Source organism: Candoia aspera, chromosome 10, assembly GCF_035149785.1.
Source record: "Candoia aspera isolate rCanAsp1 chromosome 10, rCanAsp1.hap2, whole genome shotgun sequence".
NCBI classification, from domain to species: domain Eukaryota; kingdom Metazoa; phylum Chordata; class Lepidosauria; order Squamata; family Boidae; genus Candoia; species Candoia aspera.
In genome coordinates this window covers 14,482,905-14,506,654 of record NC_086162.1, presented here as the reverse complement: position 1 = coordinate 14,506,654, position 23,750 = coordinate 14,482,905, and the positions used below count along the sequence as shown (strand labels likewise).

General features: G+C 40.7%; 1 protein-coding gene across 2 annotated transcripts in view; it reads right to left on the bottom strand.

Annotated features, from left to right (window-relative positions):
• Positions 1 to 889: 889 nt before the first annotated feature.
• PTPRU (protein tyrosine phosphatase receptor type U) overlaps positions 890 to 23,750 on the bottom strand; it is a 339,403-nt gene continuing 316,542 nt past the window's right edge. For both annotated transcript variants that reach the window (XM_063312343.1, XM_063312344.1), the window contains exons 28-30: positions 18,088 to 18,245; positions 14,933 to 15,068; positions 890 to 7,905 (exon numbers count right to left, since the gene is read on the bottom strand). In XM_063312343.1, coding sequence (XP_063168413.1) covers positions 7,843 to 7,905; positions 14,933 to 15,068; positions 18,088 to 18,245 — 357 coding nt within the window. In that variant the 3' untranslated portion in view covers positions 890 to 7,842. The remainder of the gene's footprint in view (positions 7,906 to 14,932; positions 15,069 to 18,087; positions 18,246 to 23,750) is intronic.

The following is a 23,750-nucleotide window of genomic DNA, read 5'->3' as shown; positions in this document are numbered from 1 at the left end:
CTACTTGCTCATAAGGCATTTCTAGTGGCTGATGCAGAGCTTGCCCCAATGTAGGAACAAAAGACAAGTGTTAAACCCATCAGCTGCATGGACTTCCTTGCAAGTGTTCATTAAAACAACAGTGAGCCAACAACAGACCCCAAATGATAACATTTTGGTGGTACTCGTCTTTGCTTGAAAATGCTTTATTTCATTTATTTTTTAATAAAAAGGAAGGGGGAGCACCATGGAATTTGTAATACTGATAAATATGTACACTGTTATCATTATGGATAATATTTATATACAAATGTCTCTATATACATCTATAGACAGGACTTTTTGGTGAGCATCTGGGAGGAAGTTGAAGAGTTGATGCCTTTCATAGCACTTGGAGATATATATATATATATCTCCAAGTTATTTATATATATATATATATATATATATATATATATATATATATATATAGCTTGCCCTTGTTGAGGGAGAAATAATTTTTTCAAAAATTAAATGTCCTGCAAAATGAGCCTGTCCTGGAATGTTGATGTATTGACTTTTGAACGTTTCCTTAAGAATGAATGTTGAGTTTTCACATTGCAGTGGACCAAAGGATACCCCTTAGGGTACAATGCATCTGAAAGATGAGATACAGCAACTGGTTCATTGAAAATGTAGGCATTTGACATTTATATTCACAAACAAAACCAGGTCTACATTTTACTCATCCTTGGAAATCTTTTTCTGCATTTTCACAGGTCACACCAGCTTAACAGAATCACCTGACCAATCAGCTGGTCCATGCTCCAATTTAATCTACCTTCTTTCATCTGTGATAATTTATGAATGAAGCAAATGCAACTAGCTACTTAAATATGGAGTATTCCTCTATTCCATTATTAGCACAGAGTCAATACAAATGGACAATTTTTTATTTCCGTTTCATGCCAATTTAAAATATTTTTATTTACGATCCTATTCCATGTATGCATTGATTTGCAGGGTTTTTTTTAAAAAAAAAATCCTCTCAAAATATGTACTTAAATACACATTTCTTCTCAAAATAGATTTAAAATGTACAATTTCCTTCAAAATACACATTTAAATTTCATTAACAGCATTGCAACATTTGGAGAAGTGTGAAATCTAACAGAAAACCAAGCTCTGCTTTGCACAATATTTGAAGAAGGGCAGATCGAGTCATTTCATACAAGAATTTGTAAAAATCAATTCCCTTAAGATATAACAGGAAGAAGATGGAAAATCCCTTTTGGAGTCCCCTTTGGGGTCCCCCTTGGGGGAGATGGGAGGTGATAGAAATTTGAAAAATAAATAAAATAAAAATAAAATCTTAAACATTATGGTTGTCTGTGCCCATGATTGGTTGTTTTAAGTTGGAAATGCAACTAGATTCTTTGGCAATGCATCTGTTGACATATTGTTCCTTTCCTCTGAAAATAAAGCAAGTTGATTTTACTTGTTAATGCTGCTTTTACCTATCCATTCTCATAACTAAAATGGGTGAGCTCCATTTCTATGTGGACCTATTATTCTCTAGGGCAGGACTGTTGAGTTGGAATTTGCAATCTCACATCTGAGATGGAGATTTTCACAATCTCACATTTGAGATGGAGATTTTCCCATCTGGATCATAGTGCGTCTTCAAAGCATACATTTTTTAGAGTCAAAAGTGATAATCTAATAGTTCCTTTTTCTGTGCAAGTACTACAGCATTCTTGACAGATGGCTGTCCATTCCCTCCTTCCGTCCTTTAATGGGAAACCATACATTCTTGAGACATCTCATAGCCCTCAAGAAATTTCTCCTCAAATCTGTTTCCTTGTAATTTAATCTCATTGGTGGTAATGGTGCTCTATCTTTCATAAGGCAGCCATTCATACATTTGAAGTCTGTCATATCTTCTGTAGTATACTATTTAATATTTTTATTTGGTATGCATTTATACCTAAGTGCAATGTAAGACCTGTTTTTCCTCTTGATACCTCCCCTTGGTTTTCTTTTCTCTGGGCTAAACTTAGACAATTCTTTCAACTATTCCTCATAGGACTTTTCAAATCCCTCTTTCATTCTGGTGAACATCATCTCCTTTTGGTCAACACCTTTCTTAAAATGTGACGACCAGGGCTGCATTATTTGCCTGGTGTATTTCCAAATCCCAAACTGCTTCATCTCCTGCACTCTGAACAGTTACCCAACAGGAAAACTCTTATTTCTGCTTTGTGTCTACCCACATCAAGGATCTTGCTCTACCTTCTTATGTGCATCTATCATTTTCAGCTGAGGGACTGCCACTCTAACCGATACACTTAAATCTAAAAATATTTTTTTCTAAAGTTCAAAAAACCTTGAGCATAATAGATAATCCATATAGGGTGTGTGTATGTATGCAGATGGCAGTTGCTTTCTTAAAAGAGGCATTTTCTTGATAATAGCTGAAGAAACAAGAATGTTTCTTGCAAATCAGTGTTGCTCACGTTATTTAAAAACAAACTGTGAGCTTTCTTTTTAGAACTATTTCCTCTTGTAAGCAGAACTGTATGTATCAAGGCAATTGGTCAAACAAATATATTCATACACACACACAATCAATCCTCAGATCATTGCTTGACTAAATTTGGTGACATCTTTTAGGAAAACTTTTCAACGGAGAGTAGCAACTGAGCCATAAATATCTCCTTTGTGGGTCTGACATCTACTGTCACTTTGTAATTTAGGAAAATACAGCAGAGGATGTGGGGACACTTAATGGACTCACAGCTGCCATCATGGGCTGTGCTGGCTGGGGATAATGGGGACTGGTGTCCAATAACATATGGAAGGGAGAACCACAAGTTCCTCAATCTTTTATACTGGAAGCTGCACCTAGAGAATAGGTTTGATTTGAACAGCTAAAGAGTTCCCCTCTCTTCATCCCATCAGCCACTCCATGGTAAAAGAGGGGTGTGTAGAAAAGACAAAGCTGAGGACTGGAATATTCTTTCTCAGACTTCGAGTTAAGCTACAGGGGAATAACTGACTCATTTAGAAGCTCTTAAGGTATATACTTTTGAGTCAGGAAATGTAAGCTCTGGTAACACCTCTCAAAATAGGTGCTCAGGTGATGTGATAATGAAAGCAACAGATTCTGTGATCAAAAACTGGTATATTACTCATGGAATGATGTTAGTGTTCTGAGTATGAACAGTAACATAAAAAGTAGCTTTTAAAATACACTCACAAGTTAAATGAGTACCTCTTCCTCTGTGTTGGACCGTATCCCATTTGTAAAGTTAAGTACTTCTACTTTGTAGATCAGTTCTTGAACAACAGACAGATGGAGAGTTAGACTATTTAGTTGGTTATTTCATTGGTGATGTTTTAACTGCCTTAAAAAAAAAACTCATGGAAACAGAGAAACAGCCATTTCCAACTCTGATGATTCCCAGATACATTGAAACTACAACTCCCAGGACTCATAACCAGCACAGTCAGAATTCTGGGAGCTGTAGTGTCAACATATCTCAAGGGTGCAAAGCTGGGGAATGTTAAGCTGACTAACTGTAGTGAAACTATGAAAGAAGAGGTAAAATAGACTTCCCAAACATAGCCATTCTTTAGCTGACTTCCCTTGCTCTATCACCTACAAGTAGATACATATCCTGGAAATAAGCACTACACAGAGTATCCAGCTTTAACAAACCTAAAAACATCACGTTGATTGGCTTGAAAGAATATGATACATGAAAATTACTTCAGAACATGGCTCTTCAAATCTTTTAAAGGTATTAGCATTTTCTTACACCTCCCCCCCCCCCCGCAAAAGAGACTTTCTCCAATTAGAAATACAGCCCATTATTAAGAAATTGCCAAGGTTCACCCAGAGTTGAAACCTAGCAGCTAGATGTGGATGAACAGACCAGGTTGAACAATGGCATGCTATTTTCAACTCAGCATGAATTTCTAAAGGTTGATTTCATTCTCTCTGCTGAAAGCACTTGTGTCAAGAGAAGTTCAATTCTGCAACTGAGAATCCATTTCTGAAAGGTTCTCAGATCTTTAGGATTTTGTATAATGTATTCAGCAGTTCCTCTTCTTGGGAAGGGAACAAAGTAGAATTATCTCTAACTCCTGGAAAACCCATCTGAACCACCTTCTAAATTCAGAAGTGTATTTCCTAGTATTCCAACTGTTTAAAATATATCAACCGTCAGGGCCAGGACTTCTCCTTTTCATCTCTATTTTCACAATGAAGGATGTGACGTTCAGCAAGCAGAATATTTCACTGAGCTCCCATATTCTGTACTTACATGAAGCTGTGCCACAGGAATAGCCTTTTTAATGCTCTAGCTGTAAAAACTCTGCAAAATCAAAAATGGCAGCTGTCTTTGCTTTAAACACAAGAGCCTACATGTTGCTATTCCCATTAATCAGTCTTAATCTTCACATTACAGAGGAGGAAGTCAAGGAAAAAGCACAGCCCTTACATTTCAGCCTAAGGTTCCCATCTGTTCTACCTTCCAGTAATTCCATTCTGCTCAGATATTTGAATCTGGCACAGCTGCAGGTTTTATCTGGGCCCTCGATGACTGTCCCTTAACTATGCTAAACCAATTCCATTCTTATTTTTCCACACTGGCTTCATACACATCCACAGGGAGTGTCAAGTGGTGAAACATGCAGCATGTTCCAGTACAAACCCCTATGGCTTACATACTTGCATCTGACATTGGGATGCTATAACAAAGAACAGAGTTCATGCCAAGAAGCCATCACATGCACATTATCATTGTGCTTAGCTGCAGATGTCTAGGACTGGCCTCTAAAACATTCTTGGAACACTTAGGAAAAATAATGTCTTAAGTCTCCTCAGAGGCACCAGTGCTAGCTGGATGCAAAAACTAGTATTTTAAAAAAAGATCAATGCTTGCTCCATCACCTAAGATGTTTGTCCACTTAGTTCCTGCAAATAACTTTCTACCCACTCACCCATTTGAGATTACATTCATTAACAGTTCATTTTATTATACACATCCATCTTCCTTTTGAATTTTTCCACACTTCCTATTTCATCACTTGGCACTACTATCTCTGGCTGGTACTTTTAGATAGATGTCATTTTGCTTTCCCCAGAATTTACTGTGGAAGAAAAAGCTTTAATCCCCACCCCCCACCAAAAAATGGAAGAGCCTGCATCCAAAATGGCAGCTCTCACTAATGGCCATCTTCCTTCCTTTCTCTCCTTCCCCAAAAGTCCTGAGATATGACATTTGGGCATTCTAGAGAAAAAACAGAAAATACTAGCTGCTAGATGCATCAAATACAAGTAGTCCTCACTTAACAACCATTTGTTTAGTGATGGTTTGGACTTATGACGGTGCTGGAAAAAACAACTTGCAACTGGTCCTCACACTTATGACCATCACAGCATCCCCACGGTCATATGATCATAATTTGGGTGCTTGGCAACCGGTTCACATTTATGACCATCGCAGCATTCCATGGTCATGTAATCACCATTTTCAGCCTTCCTAGATGGCTTCTGGCAAGCGAAATCAATGGGGAACCATGTGATTCACTTAACAACCACTGCAAAAAAGGTCATAAAATTGGGTTGGATTTGCTTAATGACAGCTTTGCTTAGCAACCAAAATTCCAGTCCCAATTGCGGTCATTAAGCGAGGACTACCTGTAATGTAAACTGCCATGGCATTCCTAAAGAGTATTGGCATGAGTCCCAGTTCATATTCATGCTTCCCTTTTCCCATTTTTTTCCATCATGCCTCCCTTTTCCCATTTCCAGAAGGAATGCATAATCTTTATATCCATTCTGTGTAGCAACAGACCTTCTTTTCCTTGGCTAATTCAATCAACATCCTGGCCTAGAAGAAGAATCTTCCTTCCTTCTCTGCATCTATCAACACAATGGCAAGACTAATTTGAAAAGATTCATTGCTTGAAGTCCAGAGGTTTCATGGGGAAGGGGATCAAAGCATCAAAACGATGGGTGCGACCAGGCAACTGAAGCCCTTTTTTTTAATGTGCATTTCATGCGTCTCACACACAAAAAGGGGCAGGGCTTCAATTACCCCAGTGACACCTGCCATTTTGATGCTGTTTACTCCCTTGCTGCGGCTCCATTGATTTATGATGTGTTTCATAAAGGATAAAAAGGCACATTAACAGCTCTGCATTTTTTTTCTTTACTTTTGCACATGCACTTATCTGCATCATGCAGCTGAAAGATGGAGGCTTTGGGCATTTTAAGTGGAACAGCCAGAGAGTTTTGAATAGGCTGGTCATCCACATTTGGCAAAAATTTGCTTAACCTGGCTGCAGTACCTCTGACTCTTTAAACAAATGAATGGTGCACCACAATTATCATGTGAATCACATCCAGGGCTCTGATGCTATTCTGCATTAAACACTCTTCTATTAATTATCTCAACAGAATTTTATGCCAAGAGTGGGAGGTGTAGGAATAAACTGATTAGCTTGGCTGATGGAGCAAAGGAAAAGAATGGGTTCTGAGGTTGTGGACTGTTATAGAAACATACCTGCCTATCCTTCATATTCTTAGGCTGGCATCTTTCAACACTGACTGCTGTAAATTCTGACCCTAAGTAAAGCTGTCTGTAGAACTAACTCTTCCAGAAAACTCAGCCAGCTCACCTTTCCAAAGCAAAATGTCTTCCCACCACACAAGTCATAAGTGCAGAAAACAGCTATTTGTCACCGCTTTTAATTCCAAAGGCACCACCAACATACATACAAAGCTCTACACTTGACTCTGAAAGAGAATTATCCAGATTGATAGGGACCTTTTCTTTCCCCCTCATGCCCCCTTGCTTAATAATTCTTGTGAACAGACTAACTGGGAAGATTATTCTCTGGCTTGCATGCTTGCTGGTGATCTCCGAAGCCTGCATATGTGTGTGAGTTCTTGTGGCTAAGATGTTGAAGGGGTCGCACTACTGAGGACGTTTTATGGTTAGGTAGCCCTACTGAAAAGATGCCTGAGAAGGGCTGCAGGCCTGACACCAGTATTCTGAAAAGTAAGGCTTTTCCAAAGCTTGGACAGTTTGGAACAAAATACCCAGGTGTATGGTTACAGTGGTTGTTAAGCAAATCTGGACACCTTGAGAACAAGACACCCACGTGTTTTCTCCTTGTTAGATGACTGGGGGGTTGTTCTGTTTTTAACAGGCAGTTTTCCTGCCACACAGCAATTTAGAATCTCTCTTTAGAGGCAGGCACTCATTTGGAAACAAGAAACATGGTTATAAAGAGAGAATGAAAACTGTACAAGTCCAGCAAGCACTTTAGTCCAATGTGGCTTCTCAAAGAATGACAACTGCAAGCTGATCTTTTCGGCCAGAAAGCTTCTTAGCTTTCAGAACATGTTCCACTGCTTCCTCCAGTCTGCTGTTGCCACTTTGACAGCTGCTGGATTTTGCTTGTCCTCTGCGGTCTGTAGTGCAGGGATCTTTCCACCCGGTGACTCTTAGCGTCACAAGGAGACCCACTGGGATGCCCATTCTGCACACCAGGATCCGTATACATAGAAATGACACACAGGTATCAAACTCATGGCTGGCATATTGCACAACATTGTGTACATGGGTTGAGTTTGTGTAGTCTCTGCTCTGCTGGCAACTAGAGAAGCAGGAGTAGGGGGATAGGAACAAAAATGAAGGTAGAGGATGGACAACATGGTCCTTGTATCTTGCCCTTTTTCATTTCTCTTCCGTTGCATTGTTTTGTTTTTCTCTCTCTCGCTCTTATTCAAAAAAAGTCTGGGTGCAAAATGCAGGTTTGGCCCAAACCTAATACAAACACTTGCCTTTGGGGTGCTTTGACAAGATGCTATCTGGTCTCCAGTGAATCCAGGTACTCCAGGGCTATGTCATAGCAGAAGTGGTACTGTTCCTTTAAGGAAAGGGAAAACAAGAGTGAACGTAGGCAACCTTTATCCTGCTAAAGATGCTGTAGAAAGGGGGAAATAATTTGCTTGGGTAGAAAATTAGAGATGACCTCGGAAACAGAATGAGACGGTTAGCGAAATACGATTGAAACCCAGGAAAAGAAGGGAATGTTAGAACCCTAAAATGGCTTGTCCTTAATTCTCCTTGGCAAAGAGTTAATAATTATCCCTGTGCCCCATGGAATAATTTTGGCTCCTCTGCGACTGCTGGTTCTGCTGTTGGCATTCTGTTCTTGTAAGGGGACAATGTGCACATCTGCAGAGGACCCTTCTCATTAACCTACAGTGGGAAAGACATGTTATTTGGGAAAATGGGGGAGGAATGGGTTTGCTGTGGGACCCAGGGTTGGAATAGCCCTCCACTGGATGCCAGGCTAGAGCTAGCTTCGAGCACCCGATTTCTGCCCTCTTGCTGTTGTGACATATCATCTACAACCTGATTATGTTTTTTTCTCTATTAAGTTGCTCTTAGTTAGCGTTGTTATTTTGCATTTTAGCTAACTATGTATTGTATTTGGTTGTATGGATTGTAACCCATCACAAGACCCCTTGTGTAGTGAGTTGATGACAAATACTTTTAATAAAATAATAACATAATAAATAAAAACAGCTGCTGGGGAATGATATTTGGAGAGGTTTATTTAGCCTAGGCTGTGGTCTTAACTTGGGAACCCTGCCTGGCCATAATGGGAAATGATAATTCAGTATGGTGCCTGCAGATACCAGGGCACCTCCCTTCCTCCAGTTAATTAAATTTTAATTCAAATTAAATATGAACATTTTTTTTAAAAAGGCTGAAACTTCATGTGAGATTTCAGCATTGTGCAGGTCATCTCAGGATGAACTTGCCAAAATCTTACAAGATTTACAGCCCAGGAATGTAAGATTGCATAATGACACTGGAGGCCTGAAAAGATTGGTGACCCTTGAGATAAGACTTTGGTTCACCCAGAAGGATGGCTTTTTGCTCTGGCAGTCCAGAAGAGAGCTGACTCACTACCTACTTGTCAGAAAGTCTAAATTAAATTCCAGCTTTTGTATAGCAACGACTATTTCATGAAAATCCTTTTATGTCTTGTGCTAAAAGGCAGGGCAGCTGTTTTCAGCTGTTTCAACTAAGTTCTGAAAATAATGAGATACTGTCTAGGAAGAATTAAGTTATAGCAGGGTGGTTCCAATGATAAGGTCATCGTGACAAAAAGACATACAATTGTTCAAGCTGGTCCCTGGAAATAACAAAAAGATTCTATTGCGCAAAGGGCTCTAAAGATGCAATAAATCCTTTATTCGAAATCTGATCCTGTCTTTGGAGGGGGGAAGGTAGGGAAGGAAAATCAACAGATCAAGAAGTACAGCTTTATTCCAGTTAGGAAAAGAGTACAAAATCAGGGTGCTGGACCACCTGAATTTAAGAGCAAGAATGATGTGATGGTGTATTGAATTAGATTGAGGAAAGCTGTGTTCAGTGTCATCCAGAAGTATGGAAGAAAGACATTCAATGTTACATAACATGTTACAACATAACTCACATTCACAAACTATTATATGGGTTGGGATGCAATTATCTTTTCATTTTCACACTTCTCTGAATATTGTAATACAGCTCTCCAGCCCATGTAAAATGCATTCATTCCTCACACAAAAAAGAGAAAGCCCGTTAGGTAAGACAATATACAAAATTGTGCAGTGGAAGAAAGTCTGCACTAATATATGCAAACTGATACAGAAACCAGTTTGATGTAGCAGGTTTATCTTTAGTTAAAAAAAAAAAGAATTAGAAACTTGTAGAAAGTGAAGCTGGCAGATCTTCTACCTCTAATCTAACCTCGGGACTTTTGTGTTCCATTTTATTCAACAGAATAGTTATGAGGATGAAATTGAGGGGAGAGAAACACGTTATTCTGACCTACTTGGAGGGAAAACATAAATGTAGCCATAAATAATATAAATAGCCTTATTCCTATCATCCTTTCCACCCAGAGTGGCTAGGGAAGTATAATAGATGTGAAGGTTTACTAAAGCTACAGTCCTATACGCACTCTACTAAGAGGGTTTGTGTGTGTGTGAGTGTGCATATCCCTTTGAGTTAATCTTGACTCCTGGCAACCACACAGACAAGTCCCTGCAGTTTTCTTGGCAAGGTTTTTTAGAAATGGTTTGTCACTGCCTCCTTCCTAGGGGTGAGAGAGAGGGACTGGCCCAAGGTCACCCAGCTGGCTTTGTGTCTAAGGCGGGACTAGAACTCACAATCTCCTGGTTTCTAGCCTGGTGCCTTAACCACTACACCAAACTGGCTGGAAGAAATATATGCAGATGTGATTGCTTACTGAGCATTAGCTACAGACTTATACATACTCTACCCAAAGTAAATTCCATTAGATCTAGCAGTACTTCCCAAGTAATCATAAAAGTAATTTTAAAGAAGAATCCGTCACATCTTTCATTAAGCTAACAGTACAAAAACGTTTGCCTATGTAATCAAAAGAGTAGCAAGTTCCAGAACTTGGTTGATAATGTATGGACTAAGAAGCTAAGCAGGGTCAGAATTGGCTGGTACTTGCCCAGAGCTAAAGGCTAAACTGAAAAGCCAAAAAAATAAAATAAAATCTTGGACGAATTATATGGTTGCCAAGAAAACTGTATATATGAATCTATGAGGTCATCAACAGCAAAAACATGGCTCTTCCAGAGAGTGTCCTGGGACAAGATGGAAGATCATACCACTTCCACAAAGTAGGTGCACTGGGCTGAATATTATTAGCTGTTTTTTGTTGGTGGTGGTTTTGTTTTTGATTGTTGGAAGCCTCTCAGAGTTTTCAGATTGGAGTGGCATGTTAAACGCAGTCAGTCAGGAGTCAAGCTCAGCTTGAAGGAGACTTTATTTTTTACATTGAAGGTGAAAGGTCCCCTGTGCAAGCACCGAGTCATGTCTGACCCTTTGGAGGGATGCCGCTTTCATGTTTTCTTGGCAGACTATAGAGCGGGGTGGTTTGCCATTGCCTTCCCCAGTCGTCACCTTCCCCAGCAAGCCGGGTGCTCATTTTACTGACCTCGGAAGGGTAGAAGGCTGAGTTGACCTGAGCCGGCTACCCGAGGATCCAGCTTCCACTGGATTGAACTCCGGTCGTGGGGAGAGTTTTCGGCTACAATGCTGCTGTCTACCGCTCTGCACCACACGAGACTCTATATATTTTACATTTATATTTTTTTACATTTATATTTTTTACATTGCCAAATGTTAATTTCAGACTATATTGTAGAAATAAAATTTAAAGCTGATGAAAGCCAGAGGTTGAAAGAATGCTTTGTACTAGGGCTATCTGGAGAATGAGAAGGGAATGCAAAGGTGGGACTAGGGGGTTAGATATCCACTGAAGACAAGGCAGACTGGGACTGAAATAAACAGAAGCCAGAAAGAATGTTCTGAAGAGGCATTCTCAGCACTAGAAAAATAATTATTCCTTTCAAGAGTGTTCTATGCTGAAAATATCTATATAAGTAAGTAAAAGATTTTCTGGATTAAGCCAAAAGGTCCAATGTTTTCAGCATTTTCTTCCCATGCTGGCCAAACCAACGTGATTGGAAAGTCTAAGAACTGAACAAAAGTCCCATAGAATAGCGATTCTCAATCTCAGCAACTTGAAGATACGTGGACTTCAGCTCCCAGAATTCCCCAGCCAAAGTTGCTGAAATGGAGAAACACTTCTCTAGAATCTTTGAGCTAATCTCCACCATGTCATTATTAAGAGGTTTATGGTCTACATTTATATAGATCACATCTAGTTTTTCAAAAATGGTCCTCCTCACCCACCCAAGAGTGTCAACTTGTGTGTCTTGGTGGTATATACTTAATCTTTCTCAGATAAGGAAATACATAAACAGTCCCTCCAGGTAGGAAAGTCACTGTAACGAGAAAGATTTTAGCCTAGCCTTTGCCCAGATATGCTACTTTTCCTGTATGTATTGGCTGCTTTGCTATTCTAACTTTATATAGAGGAGATTCATAGTCTTTTGGAAATTACAGCTCTCTTCTAATGTGGATGGATCCGAAGGTTACATAAAAGTATTGCTGCAGCTGCATGAGCTCAGGGAGAACCAGGTTTAATTTTACTATGCAGAAATCCAGCCATACTTTAGTGCTCATAAATAAGGCTGGATGGGAATTATGGGAGCTGTTGGGTAGCACCCTGGGAAGGTAACAAGTTAGGAAGACTGTTGCAACAGGTTGGGGTGGAGGTTCCTGGGAATATGTTTGTTTGATTCAGCAGAAGGAAGCCTACTGTGGCTCTTCTCATCTCCTAAAGATGAGAAGGCTCTTCCCTGCCTTGCTACAATACAAGTCTACCTTTTTGCCTGTGATGTTGGTGAAAAGCAAATCTTCTAAGCCTTGGCATAAGGCCAGGTTACTTGTGGAAGCACCTTCTTTCTGATGTTTCTGCCTGCTCCACCAGATCTAGTATGGAAGTCATGATCCGGGTCCCTTCTATTCAACCATGTCATCTTGTTGGAGTTGTGCAGCACCTGTCCTTGGTGGAACAGCATCCCCCCAGAGATTAGGATGGCATTGAAGACCTGGCTGTTTCCCATGGGTCAGGGGATAGATAAGTTCTCCTAGTACTGATGGTGAGTGGTCAACAGTTTAACCTTGGGTGCCAGGGAGTTATGTTTGGTGGGTTTGTTTTCATCTTGTAAGCCACCCAGAGTCACTTGTGTGAGATGGGTGACTATAAAAATCATATAAATAAAAAAATACACCAACTCCATGTAGGTGCATACATGTGGTGGGAGGTAAATTTTGCAAATCCAATTAGATGGTTGTTAAACTGGGAAGCAAACCACCAGAGCTTCATCTGTGGGTGGACACCAGAGAGAAGAGATCGAAGAGATTAAAAAGACAGAACGCTTTTGGATTTTAAAAAAATAGCTCTTCTTTATAGCAACGTAGAGAAATAAAACTCCAGCGTCAGAGAAGGATGCACGTGGAGGCGAGTTCCTTAACAGGCGCAGATCAGTGAAGCTCCACTAATAGCGACACTCTCATTTACTCCTGTGGTGAGATCATTAAACTGAGTCTCAGGAATCAGATTTTGCAGGTTCAATAGAGGTTGGGGGAAGATTGAGTTCTGGTTGAAAACACTAGTTTGCATATCCTAATACCTTGCAATTTAGCCCAATAGGTTACCCAACTCAGTGCCAGTTAACATGGTTTTTTTTAATCGCTTTGGCTTAATTACATCCTCTACCTTGCTCAATTGAATTTTTCTCTCTAATGCTATCAGAACAACCTCTACAGGCATTTCATTTAGCAAGGGAGAAATGTCATAATCCATAATTCATAATCCCAACATTGTATTTCCCCTCCAAAGCAATGTTTAAGACATGCCTCTCTTTCTTCTTCTACAGAATGGGAAACCTGCTCAATGTTGCTGAACCTATAGCTCCCAACATCCTTCCCCCATTCGCCGTGCTAGCTGAGGCTGCTGGGACTTGTAGTTCAACAACATTTAAAAGATCTATTGCATGTAGTGTTCAGTTATGGACTTATACATTTGTGAATGAAGCATGCTAAAATCCTACTTTAATTTCAATGCAGAAGTCACAAAGCATAGAGGTGGGAAAGCCAGATCTTGGTTGCATATCATTCCATCAGACCAAGAAGCTTGTACTGCCTGGCACTAGGGATCAGACTAGACCTCCATCTGTAGTTGCCCTTTGTCTTCCAGAGGGGCAACCAGTTTCTTTTAAGCATGACGTAAATGAAACTTTCCACTGTTTTTCTATTGCAACTGAAATTTTGGGAAAGGAGTACGGCAGGGCTGTATACTCTCACCCTACCTATTCAACTTGTACGCAGAACACATCATGTGACATGCTGGGCTTGAGGAATCCAAGGCTGGAGTTAAAATCGCTGGAAGAAACATTAACAATCTCAGATATGCAGATGATACCACTTTGATGGCTGAAAGCAAAGAGGAACTGAGGAGCCTTGTGATGAAGGTGAAAGAAGCAAGTGCAAAAGCTGGCTTGCAGCTAAACCTCAAAAAAACCAAGATTATGGCAACCAGCTTGATTGATAGTGGCAAATAGAGGGAGAAAATGTAGAAGCAGTGAAAGACTTTGTATTTCTAGGTGCGAAGATTAGCGCAGATGCTGACTGCAGTCAGGAAATCAGAAGACGCTTAATCCTTGGAAGAAGAGCAATGACCAATCTCGATAAAATAGTTAAGAGCAGAGACATCACACTGACAACAAAGGTCCGCATAGTTAAAGCAATGGTGTTCCCTGTAGTAACATATGGCTGCGAGAGCTGGACCATAAGGAAGGCTGAGAGAAGGAAGATCGATGCTTTTGAACTGTGGTGTTGGAGGAAAATTCTGAGAGTGCCTTGGACTGCAAGAAGATCAAACCAGTCCATCCTCCAGGAAATAAAGCCAGACTGCTCACTTGAGGGAACGATATTAAAGGCAAAACTGAAATACTTTGGCCACATAATGAGAAGACAGGACACCCTGGAGAAGATGCTGATGCTAGGGAGAGTGGAGGGCAAAAGGAAGAGGGGCCGACCAAGGGCAAAAGTGGATGGATGATATTCTAGAGGTGATGGACTCGTCCCTGGGGGAGCTGGAGGTGTTGACGACCGACAGGAAGCTCTGGCGTGGGCTGGTCCATGAAGTCACGAAGAGTCGGAAGCGACTAAACGAATAAACAACAACTGAAATTTAGTGCACGCTGAATTCTACCAGCTGTGATGATTCCACAGAATGTCCATATCAAAAGTACACAGTAATTGGTATAAGCTTCTGAATATGGACATTCTTTTGATAGCTGAAGAATGTTCCCAGTCTATCTTCTGTTTTCACAGGTCGTTGCCACATTTTATAGGAGCAAGTTCCATAATTTCTTGAAGAAATACCATAACACTACTGAAGGTATCAGAAAACGCAAGCCAAATAAATGCTACTTGCTACTTACAAAGGTCTCAACCATATTTGGCTTATAGTTGCGGAGGGTCTTTGCAGCAAAGAAAACATCCACCAGCTTGTGACACCTGATCATCTCCAGGATCATGGTGCAGGCGCAGAAGGTACCACTCCGTCCACCTCCATTCCTACAGAAGAAATAAAGCACATGAAGAAAGCATATAAAAGGAGCCCAATAAGAACCGTAGAGCAGTAATCTCTATTTAGCCTAGCATCAGGGAGAGAACAGAAAAACAAGCAAAGGAACATGTCCAGCTCTTCTATACTATCATATGGATCGTTTCAGGCTCACTTCAGAGGGATGAAATTAAAAGATGGGTTGATGCTACCCACAAGACACAGGTAGTTATCCATTGCTGAAAGGATCTGAGTTGAGAAAAGATGTAGAACTCATGGCATTCTTGTGTGACTCTTAATGTAATTTACCTGATCCTTGAAAACCATGTCATTTGAAAGCTTTAGCAAAGGGATCTCACCATAAGTAGCTGCTCATTCATAATGCCCAGCTCACAGAGACTTGTGTTCAGCAGGTAGTAAAGGCCCCACTCCTTTCGTGTCTCCAAAGTGTGGAACACATACAGGAATTACAATCGATCCTCACTGTCTTTGGTTTTAGAAAAAGCAGTAAGGCACATCTCTTCATCTTTGCTGTAGGAGGCCCAGGATGCTATGCTTCCAATTTTTTTTAAAAGTAATCATTTCTTTTTGTACTTGGCATTTTTCTCTTAATCTACTTGCAGGCTCTTTCCAGGTAGACAGGGCAGGCAATAAATCCAATAAATAAGCAAAATCTGTAGAAACAATCCCTTGTCCAATTTGTTTTGCTTAAGAAGAATAACGACTCATATGAGTTTTGTTTAAATTAGTTCGATATTTATTCTTATGGTTCCCACAAGAGGCAGACTAGGCTGTCAGATTGCACACTTTCTCAGAAAATGATGAGTTCTCTTCCTGGTGATGCATAACTGAGTTACGTTTTCACCACAGCCATTTTTAAAACGAAGAACCCTGGATTGCCTGTTTCTGATAGAATATGGTAGCTGGTGGCAATAGCTGAGAAATAATCCTTACTAAGAGATTAAATTGCTGAGCAAGCTTCAATTGAGTGCTTAAACACACAGGAGTTTAAAGATAATAAAAAAAAATAGAGGGGAAGGGAACAGTTATACTATGAAATGGTAAGCAATTTGTTAATGAAGATAATAGCTGCAAGCACTATTACACAGCTGTGGTAATGCAGCGTATTAACCTTTCTGGAAAAGTATTACTATAAACACCAACATTGCATTATTATTTGTATTGGGCCAGATTTTTCACCATTTTTAAGAGGATAGGATGGAAACAATCTCCAAAGATCAAAATACTGTTTGGGGACATTCCAAACACAAGTTGGAATCTCACATTTGGGGTCGAGGCAAAGTTACCATTATTTAATACAGTCTTTTCCAACCTGGGCATCCTTCAACTCCCAGTTATCAACTCCCATAATTCTCCAGCCAGCAAGGCCTTTGCTAGGAATTCTGGGAGTTAAAGTCCACATATCTGGAGACCACCTGATTTGGGGAAGGCTGCTGTAAGGGAAGGTGGCTGGTGGTTTTCTTTTCTCTATTCTTCTAACAAGAGTAGCTAAACTCTTGAGGGTTGTTTTCTGACCTGGAAAACAGGTCAAAAAACATTTTTGCTGATCTGTCTGCTGCTATTACATTTCATCCAACATTGAAGCTAATCTCAAAAGGAAACTTGGTTGCCTTTTTCTGGATTTGATCACATAGCTATTCCAGAACATTATTTTGAAGGGAAAAAAATAATGGGCATTTAGAAATGACAACTCCCAAATCAATCAAACCAAACACCAGTGCATGATATTGTCACTATCTCAAACTCCCAGAATAAGATTAAGACACTTCAAGTGTTTCCTACTTGAGCACCTGTTTGGCTTTGTGAAACTGGTGGGACCCAAGGAAAATTAGTTTTTCTCCCAGCAGCGTACAGGCATGTTGCCAGCTTACGCTGTAAATTCTTCTGGGCATGGATTCCCATCAGAGCTAATAAATCCTTCACACTTGGTATAATCAAATTAGCCAGATGTATACAAGATGGCTGTTTATGAGCCAGAGACTCCTATTCTCTCCCCCTTCCTTTCCTCAATTCCTTACCCTCTGGAATTTGCAGAAATGCTGCCAAATTATCTTTAGACTAATACACAACCTTAATTTGGCTGTTTCACTGCTGGACGCCCTTGTCAACTTGGAAGCCTGTTTGTTCTCTTGGAGTGTGGATGTTGATGGACCAAAAATCCATAGCTGAAGAGCAACACAGTTATCCAGTTTTTCCTAAGATACCTTTTAAGATCAGTTTTGGCTGCTTTTGATCCCTGGTTGCAGGTGTTCACTTACATGAAGCTACAACCTGCTTTTTTTTTAATGCATTTTACAGTCCTGTGACTTACAATGCCTTTCAAATTTCTGGGCGGAATTTGTGAAAAATTCAGTTAATGGGGCAAATAGGGATACTGAGGAGAAAGGCTTCAATGCATAGGGTCACATCTCCTCCCAATTTAACTGTATCCATGTGCTAATGAATACCTGACAGGACACTTAGGATCCTCTGGTCCGGTTAAACATAACAAACTTGGGTCATTAAACTATAGCTGATTAATTCATGATCATGCCTTAGGCCCATGCAATCTGCCTTTGCCCTGCTTCTCTTCCATTCTTCCTTTGTCCAACATGCATGCTGAAATCATGGTTTATTTAAACCACAGTTTCCATTATGTGCTAATCAAGAGGGTTAGGATTAATTTCTGTTTATGAACCAGGATATGATAGTAGATTCATAGCAGGGCTTACATTCTTGGCAGATCTTTAATCTTTAATCTGTACAAGAATCTGCAGAAGCACTGGCATCGGTGACAATAGGCACAGGGATTGCACATACACATTTACTCACACTGCTATTTTAACCATTTCCATGTAGACTTTCTGCCTACAGAAAGTTACAATCCATAGACCTTCATGATCCTGTTATAACTCAAACATTGTTTCTAACAATGCAGACTACAATGCAGGCCTGACTTGAGGACATGAACACCACCTCCCCACTTTATTCTCCATTACCCTCTTCCCGCTCAGTCCAAGTGATACTTACAAACAATGCACAATGGTCCTGCCATTGCCACTCTCTCCCTGCCACTTCTCTACTTGGGCTAATAAATTCAGGAAAGACATTTTAGAATCTGGAATATCTCTGTAGGCTGACCACCGCAGGTACTGAAAGTGCCGGACCATCAAGTGTCCTTCCTGTAACTAGAAAAGTCCTAATATTAGTTCTCTTTCGTCAAGTGTTTGCTAAAGCCAGAAGTCTTTAATCAACAGTACTCCAGGATGAAACACAAACTGGAATCTGATAGACATATCAGATGTCCATCTTCTTGCTTTTTATTCTAGGACAAAGATACACCAAGGGAGGATTCAAAGCCATACACAGCTCCCCAAAGCTCTGGATTTAGTCCCCAGAAATGTCCTTAAATTGTGGAGTCCTTGGTGCTCTCTGAACTTGGTTGTTTGCTTGCAGACTTTTTATTAACCAACTAGGTAACATTATCAATGCTATTGCAGTGCTAGAGCACCTGCACTGATGATGTTACCTAGCTGGGTAATGAAAAGTCTAAAGGAACAACCAAGCTCAGAGAGCAGGAAGGACTCCACAGTTCAACCCTAAGCTACAGATATTCTCCTCTATTGGCATCCTCAGATTGCAGTTTTTATCAAAATGGAATATACTGTACATAACAAGAGAATAATCTTATTAACTAGATTTAAGTTCAAAGGAATTAAATCAAATTTAGTTTTTTGTCTTGATTCTACCCAGGTTTTTTTTTTTTAGTGGAGTCCCTAAGAATGTCGTTCAAAGACTCAATGGAATTTGGTTGCCCACATTCTTGCTCAGTGTTTCCCAGAGATGTATGGACTTCAACTCCCAGAATTCTTAGAAAGGGCCAAGCTAGTTGCAGAATTCTGAGAAAGGTCCATGATTAAAAACACTTCTCTAGAGCATCCGAATAGGCAAGAGTCCTGTATTTCAATCAGTTGCATATCCAGGACAAACAGTAAGAGAGAGAAGGACTCTTTAGACAGTAATGAGCATTGCTTCACTTCAAAATGTGGTAAACCTGCTCAGTTGAACTTCTGCCCCAAAATCCTACCCCAGCAACATCACTTACTTTGACAAGTGCTTGTCAAGAGAGAATTCCCTGCAGAAATCTCTTAGTCTATGTACTTACAAAAGGACTTGTGTTTGGCCACCTTTTTTAAAAAATTAAGTTAGGATGAGGTTGCCCCAGCTGTACCCATCTTCATTTACAATATGACTCATTGTTTGGGCCTCAGTCTAGTAGCTGCTAACAACTGGCTTAGATTACTTTCTAGCAGGGAGTCTGCGATGGGGCTGTTGATTCATGAAAACAGGGAATTTCCTGCTCAGTATAAAATGAATCACAGCCAATTCTACTCAGGAGCTCAAACAATACCGCTCAAAAAATTTCAATTCTTTAGCTAGGAAAAAAAAATCTACATCTGATGCATACATAACTAAGTAAGTATACAAGCATATCAAGATCCTTGTGTTTCTGGTGATGCTACATGCTGATAAAATTTTAAAAATAATAATAAACAGAAGGAGAAAATTAAAGCTGCTCATGTATTCATTCCAGAATGAATTTTAGAGCACAGGGGCATTCACAGGGCAAGGTAGAAGAATGAAATGATCTGCTCTTACTTGGTTCTGAGTTACTGTTTCTTTGGGCTTATTCCTGGATGTTAGCTCCACCTTGTACACAGACACACACACAATCCCATCTGTGGGTATTAGAGTTACACCTGTTTCAAAAATGATTTGGAAGGGGTGCTTGCTCTTGCACGAAAGCCAGAAAAACACAACCCTGACACACTTGCGCCTCCCCAAAATTCCCAGGTACCTCTTCCAAACATTGCTGTGAAGCATGCACAGCCCAACTACATTTGCATCCAGCCAGCCAGCCATCTCCTGGCAGTCAATGACTGTTGGCTACTTGTATTCATTTGGTATTCACTGCATAATAATAAAAGAGAGAGGGAGATTGAAAGGGAAAGGAAGCAGGGATAAGGAAATGAGGCTCTGTAATACTTTCATAATCTAGGTAGATTTGCAATATAATGTAGTTAGAGGGGTCTGGAATGAGGGGGGATTACGGGCCCATAGCTAAGTGAGCCTAGAATTTAACAGCACTGGATAGAAAGCTCAGTACTAAATCAGTGGGAAGGATGAAAATACTATGAGGCTCAAGACAGGTTTTCAGACTGACTCTCTGAGGGTGGCATTCAGATTCTTATTAATGCCATTGTAATAAGCTGGGGCAGAAGAGACACCACACTGAAATGGGGACAATCAGCTACAGATTTCTGAGCAACCTGCAGTGAGATTTCCATCTACAAGTGCTTGAAGCAGTCTTTCTAAATCAGCGGTTCTCTGGACCACAATTCCCATAATAGACAACCAGTGTCCACCAGTCAGACTCCAGAATCAAATGAGTTCTCAGTCGTCTGATCGTGTTCATCTGCACAGAGGAGCCGATGCGTGGCCAGGAGGAAGATGGGAGGGGGGAATTGCAAGGAGTGTGAATCACCATTGTTTGGGCTGCCAGGGGGGAGTCAAGGTCGTACTGCCAGAGACATCTGCGGCTGGTATGCCTGGCCGTTAGAGGTTGGATGAGAAAGGAGCGGAAGGGGGAGGGGGGTGCTGGAAAGTTTTAGTGAGTGAGTTTAGGCAGGAATCTCTTAATTGCAGCTTTCTTCTGACTTGTACACTAGTTTCAATAAACCTAATTTCTGCACATTCCAATTGTGCATACGTTGGGTCAGTGTTGGGACTGATGGTGTCAGTTCTTACACCACCCTCAACATAGTGGCTGGACATTGTGGAAATTCTAGTCCAGTGTATTTGAAGAGCATGAGGTTGGGTTATGTTGTACATTCAACGTAAAGGGGAGGTGCTTCCAGAAATGGTCAAATCTTTCATCCAATCTTGTTCCGAAGCAAGCTGCCAGGCTGTTTTCCTAATCTAACACAAGACCCAATTTTCTGCATTTTAAAGCAAAAACAAAATGCATAAAACAAACGCATGAAAAACAGGCGTTTTCATGTCCTTTGAAAACATCAACATGAGATGGAATGGACTGAACTAATTGACATGGGAATTAAGATAACTGACATGGTAAGAAAATAGGGCTAATCTGGGAAGGCCCTAAGGCAGTGTTTCTCAGCCTTGGCAGCTTGAAGATGTGTGGACTTCAATTCCCAGAATTCCCTAGCCAGCAAGGCTGGCTGGATCAAAGCAAGGCTTATCTAATCCAGCATTTTGAGTCACACAGCAGCCAACTGGCTGCATTCAGAAAGTTCGTCAACCTGGGCAGGAAGGCATCTGCCCTGTTTCACAGTTGCTCCCAGCCACACGTGATTCTGGAGATAGTAGACAAGATGGCCTGATCCTCGTGAACTCCTAGCATTGTAGAAGCTGGTGGCCACTATCATTGGCACTGATGATGTTCCCTAGTTGGGTAATGAAACATCTGCAAGCAAACAACCAAGCTCAGACAGCACTAAGAACTCCACATTATCACTTCTGACAGCAGCAAATATTATTATGTACAGAAGTTGGTCCATACATACAAAAATGTTTTCTTTTGCCTGCCCAAACCCTCCTTCCTTCCAATCAACTTTATTAGATGACTCACCCTGTACCTTGTTTAGGAGGGGGATTTCTTCCTGTCTACTTTCTCCAGGCTATGCTTGATTTGATGCACCTCCATGGTGTCCCCATTCAGTCATTTCTTTTTTTTTTTAAGTTAAAGAGTCTCACATATGCTGGGGGGTGTCATAAGGGGGTGTCATAAAAAGGGACATAAGCTCTCTGATCAGCCAACACTGCTGAGAATTTTGGACTGCTCTTGTGTTCTGATCATAATAAAGCCTGTCTGCTGTCTTACTTGCCTTTACTCCATGCTAACATGTGTCCACAAATGATAGTCTTTCCTCATAGGGGAGCTGCTCTGATCCCACAATGGGATTGCCTTTAAGACTCAAAGGCTACAACTGGGACAGAAAGCAGTGGGTAATATGCTACAAGGTAAGAAACACTGGGTATGTGTAACACCCAATTCTCTGGTCAGTATATTGGTTGCCAACAGGCTTCTATTGGTTTAGCCCCATTCGTATTTAGAGATCATTTTCAGTCATCGTGGATAAAAAGAGCCTTAGATAAAATTAAATTGCTGGGCTTCTCTATGGAAAGTCTGGGCTCGTTAGGATTTGATAATGCTAGAGCCACCCTGAAACAACGAATCTGGGATATAGATCTCCAAACAAATGTAAGTAAGATGCTACACCCCAATATCTGTCATTTTCTTCTAGAAGGGTTCGTTCCATCTTCTTATTTATCATCCATCACAATTTTGAAATTTCGTAAAGCTTTCACTTTAGCCGGGCTGGACGCACTGACCTCAGCAGTCCTTTTTGGATGTTTTAAGGGTACTCCTATGCACCTCTGGTTATCTCCATGTGGTGACGGTTCAATAGAAACCCTAAGCCATGTTGTTATACTGTTCCCTATATAAGGACTCTAGACAGATCCGTTATAATTTCCAGGCAGGGAGTGTGATTTCTATTTAATGCTACTTCTTTTGGACAAGGACCCAAAGATATCCTCCCAGGTTGCCCAGTTCTGTGCTACCGTCTGCACAATACACCCCACCATCACTTAGATTTAGAAATTCTTAACATAGTATTTTATTTCAATTTATTTTAGTATTTTCATTCTTAACTTTAGATCGTATTATACTAATTTTTTTTTGTTTTATAAATATATAAATGTAAGATTGTTGCTATTATGTAATTTTATTGTATCTGGTCTTAGGGCCGTAATAAATGTGTTGTTGTTGTTGCCAATAGGCTTCTTAGTCCAATTCAAAGTCTGGTTTTGACCCATAAAGCCCTATTGTTCCAAAGTCTCATAGGGACCATCCCTTCCAGGTAAAATCATTCTGGCCCATGTGAGCATGCAGGGAGAAAATGGTTAAGACCCTGTCCCTATAACAGACATGGACCTAAAAGGCAGACCATCTCTATTATGGCTTCTGTGCTCTGGAACACCTTCTCCCTGGAGGCATTATTCTTCTGCAAGGCTGCTAGTAGACTATTTTGGTTGAATTGGCACTGAATGGTGTGAACTGTGTTGGGCTCTTGGATGATTGGGCAGCTTGTGGATCTGCACATGTATTAAACATATTGTTTCTTGTTGACTTGTTTCAACCTTTACCGTAGACTACCAAGAGACATTGTGAGCTCAGCCATATCAGTAAATAAACACACACACCTAAATCTGTCTGTTGTGACCCTTCTACAGTAAGTAAAGTTTGGATTTTTCATGCCAAGGCACATCACTTTGTGCTGGCTTACCCTGACTGCTTTGGTCATCTTGAGGCCCACTCATTCAGGTTGGAGATATCCTTTTGGAGCTCTTTGTACAGGTCTATCAGTTGAGAGAAAGTCTCATGCTGGCTCCTTCACTCAGCCGCACATGCCTGCAAACAGTGGCCACTCCCCAGAGACAGTGAAGTGCTCTGGCTGGTCTGCATTTACTGAGAAGCAAGTCCTGTTCTTCCCAGGCACCTCTGTGTCAGAAGGACAGTGCTTTCTGTTTGTTTCTCCTATCCTTTGCCTCTCCATTGGAGAGGCTGAGCCCGCTCCATGCTCCCCATCTCCCAGTGAGTTCCTGAA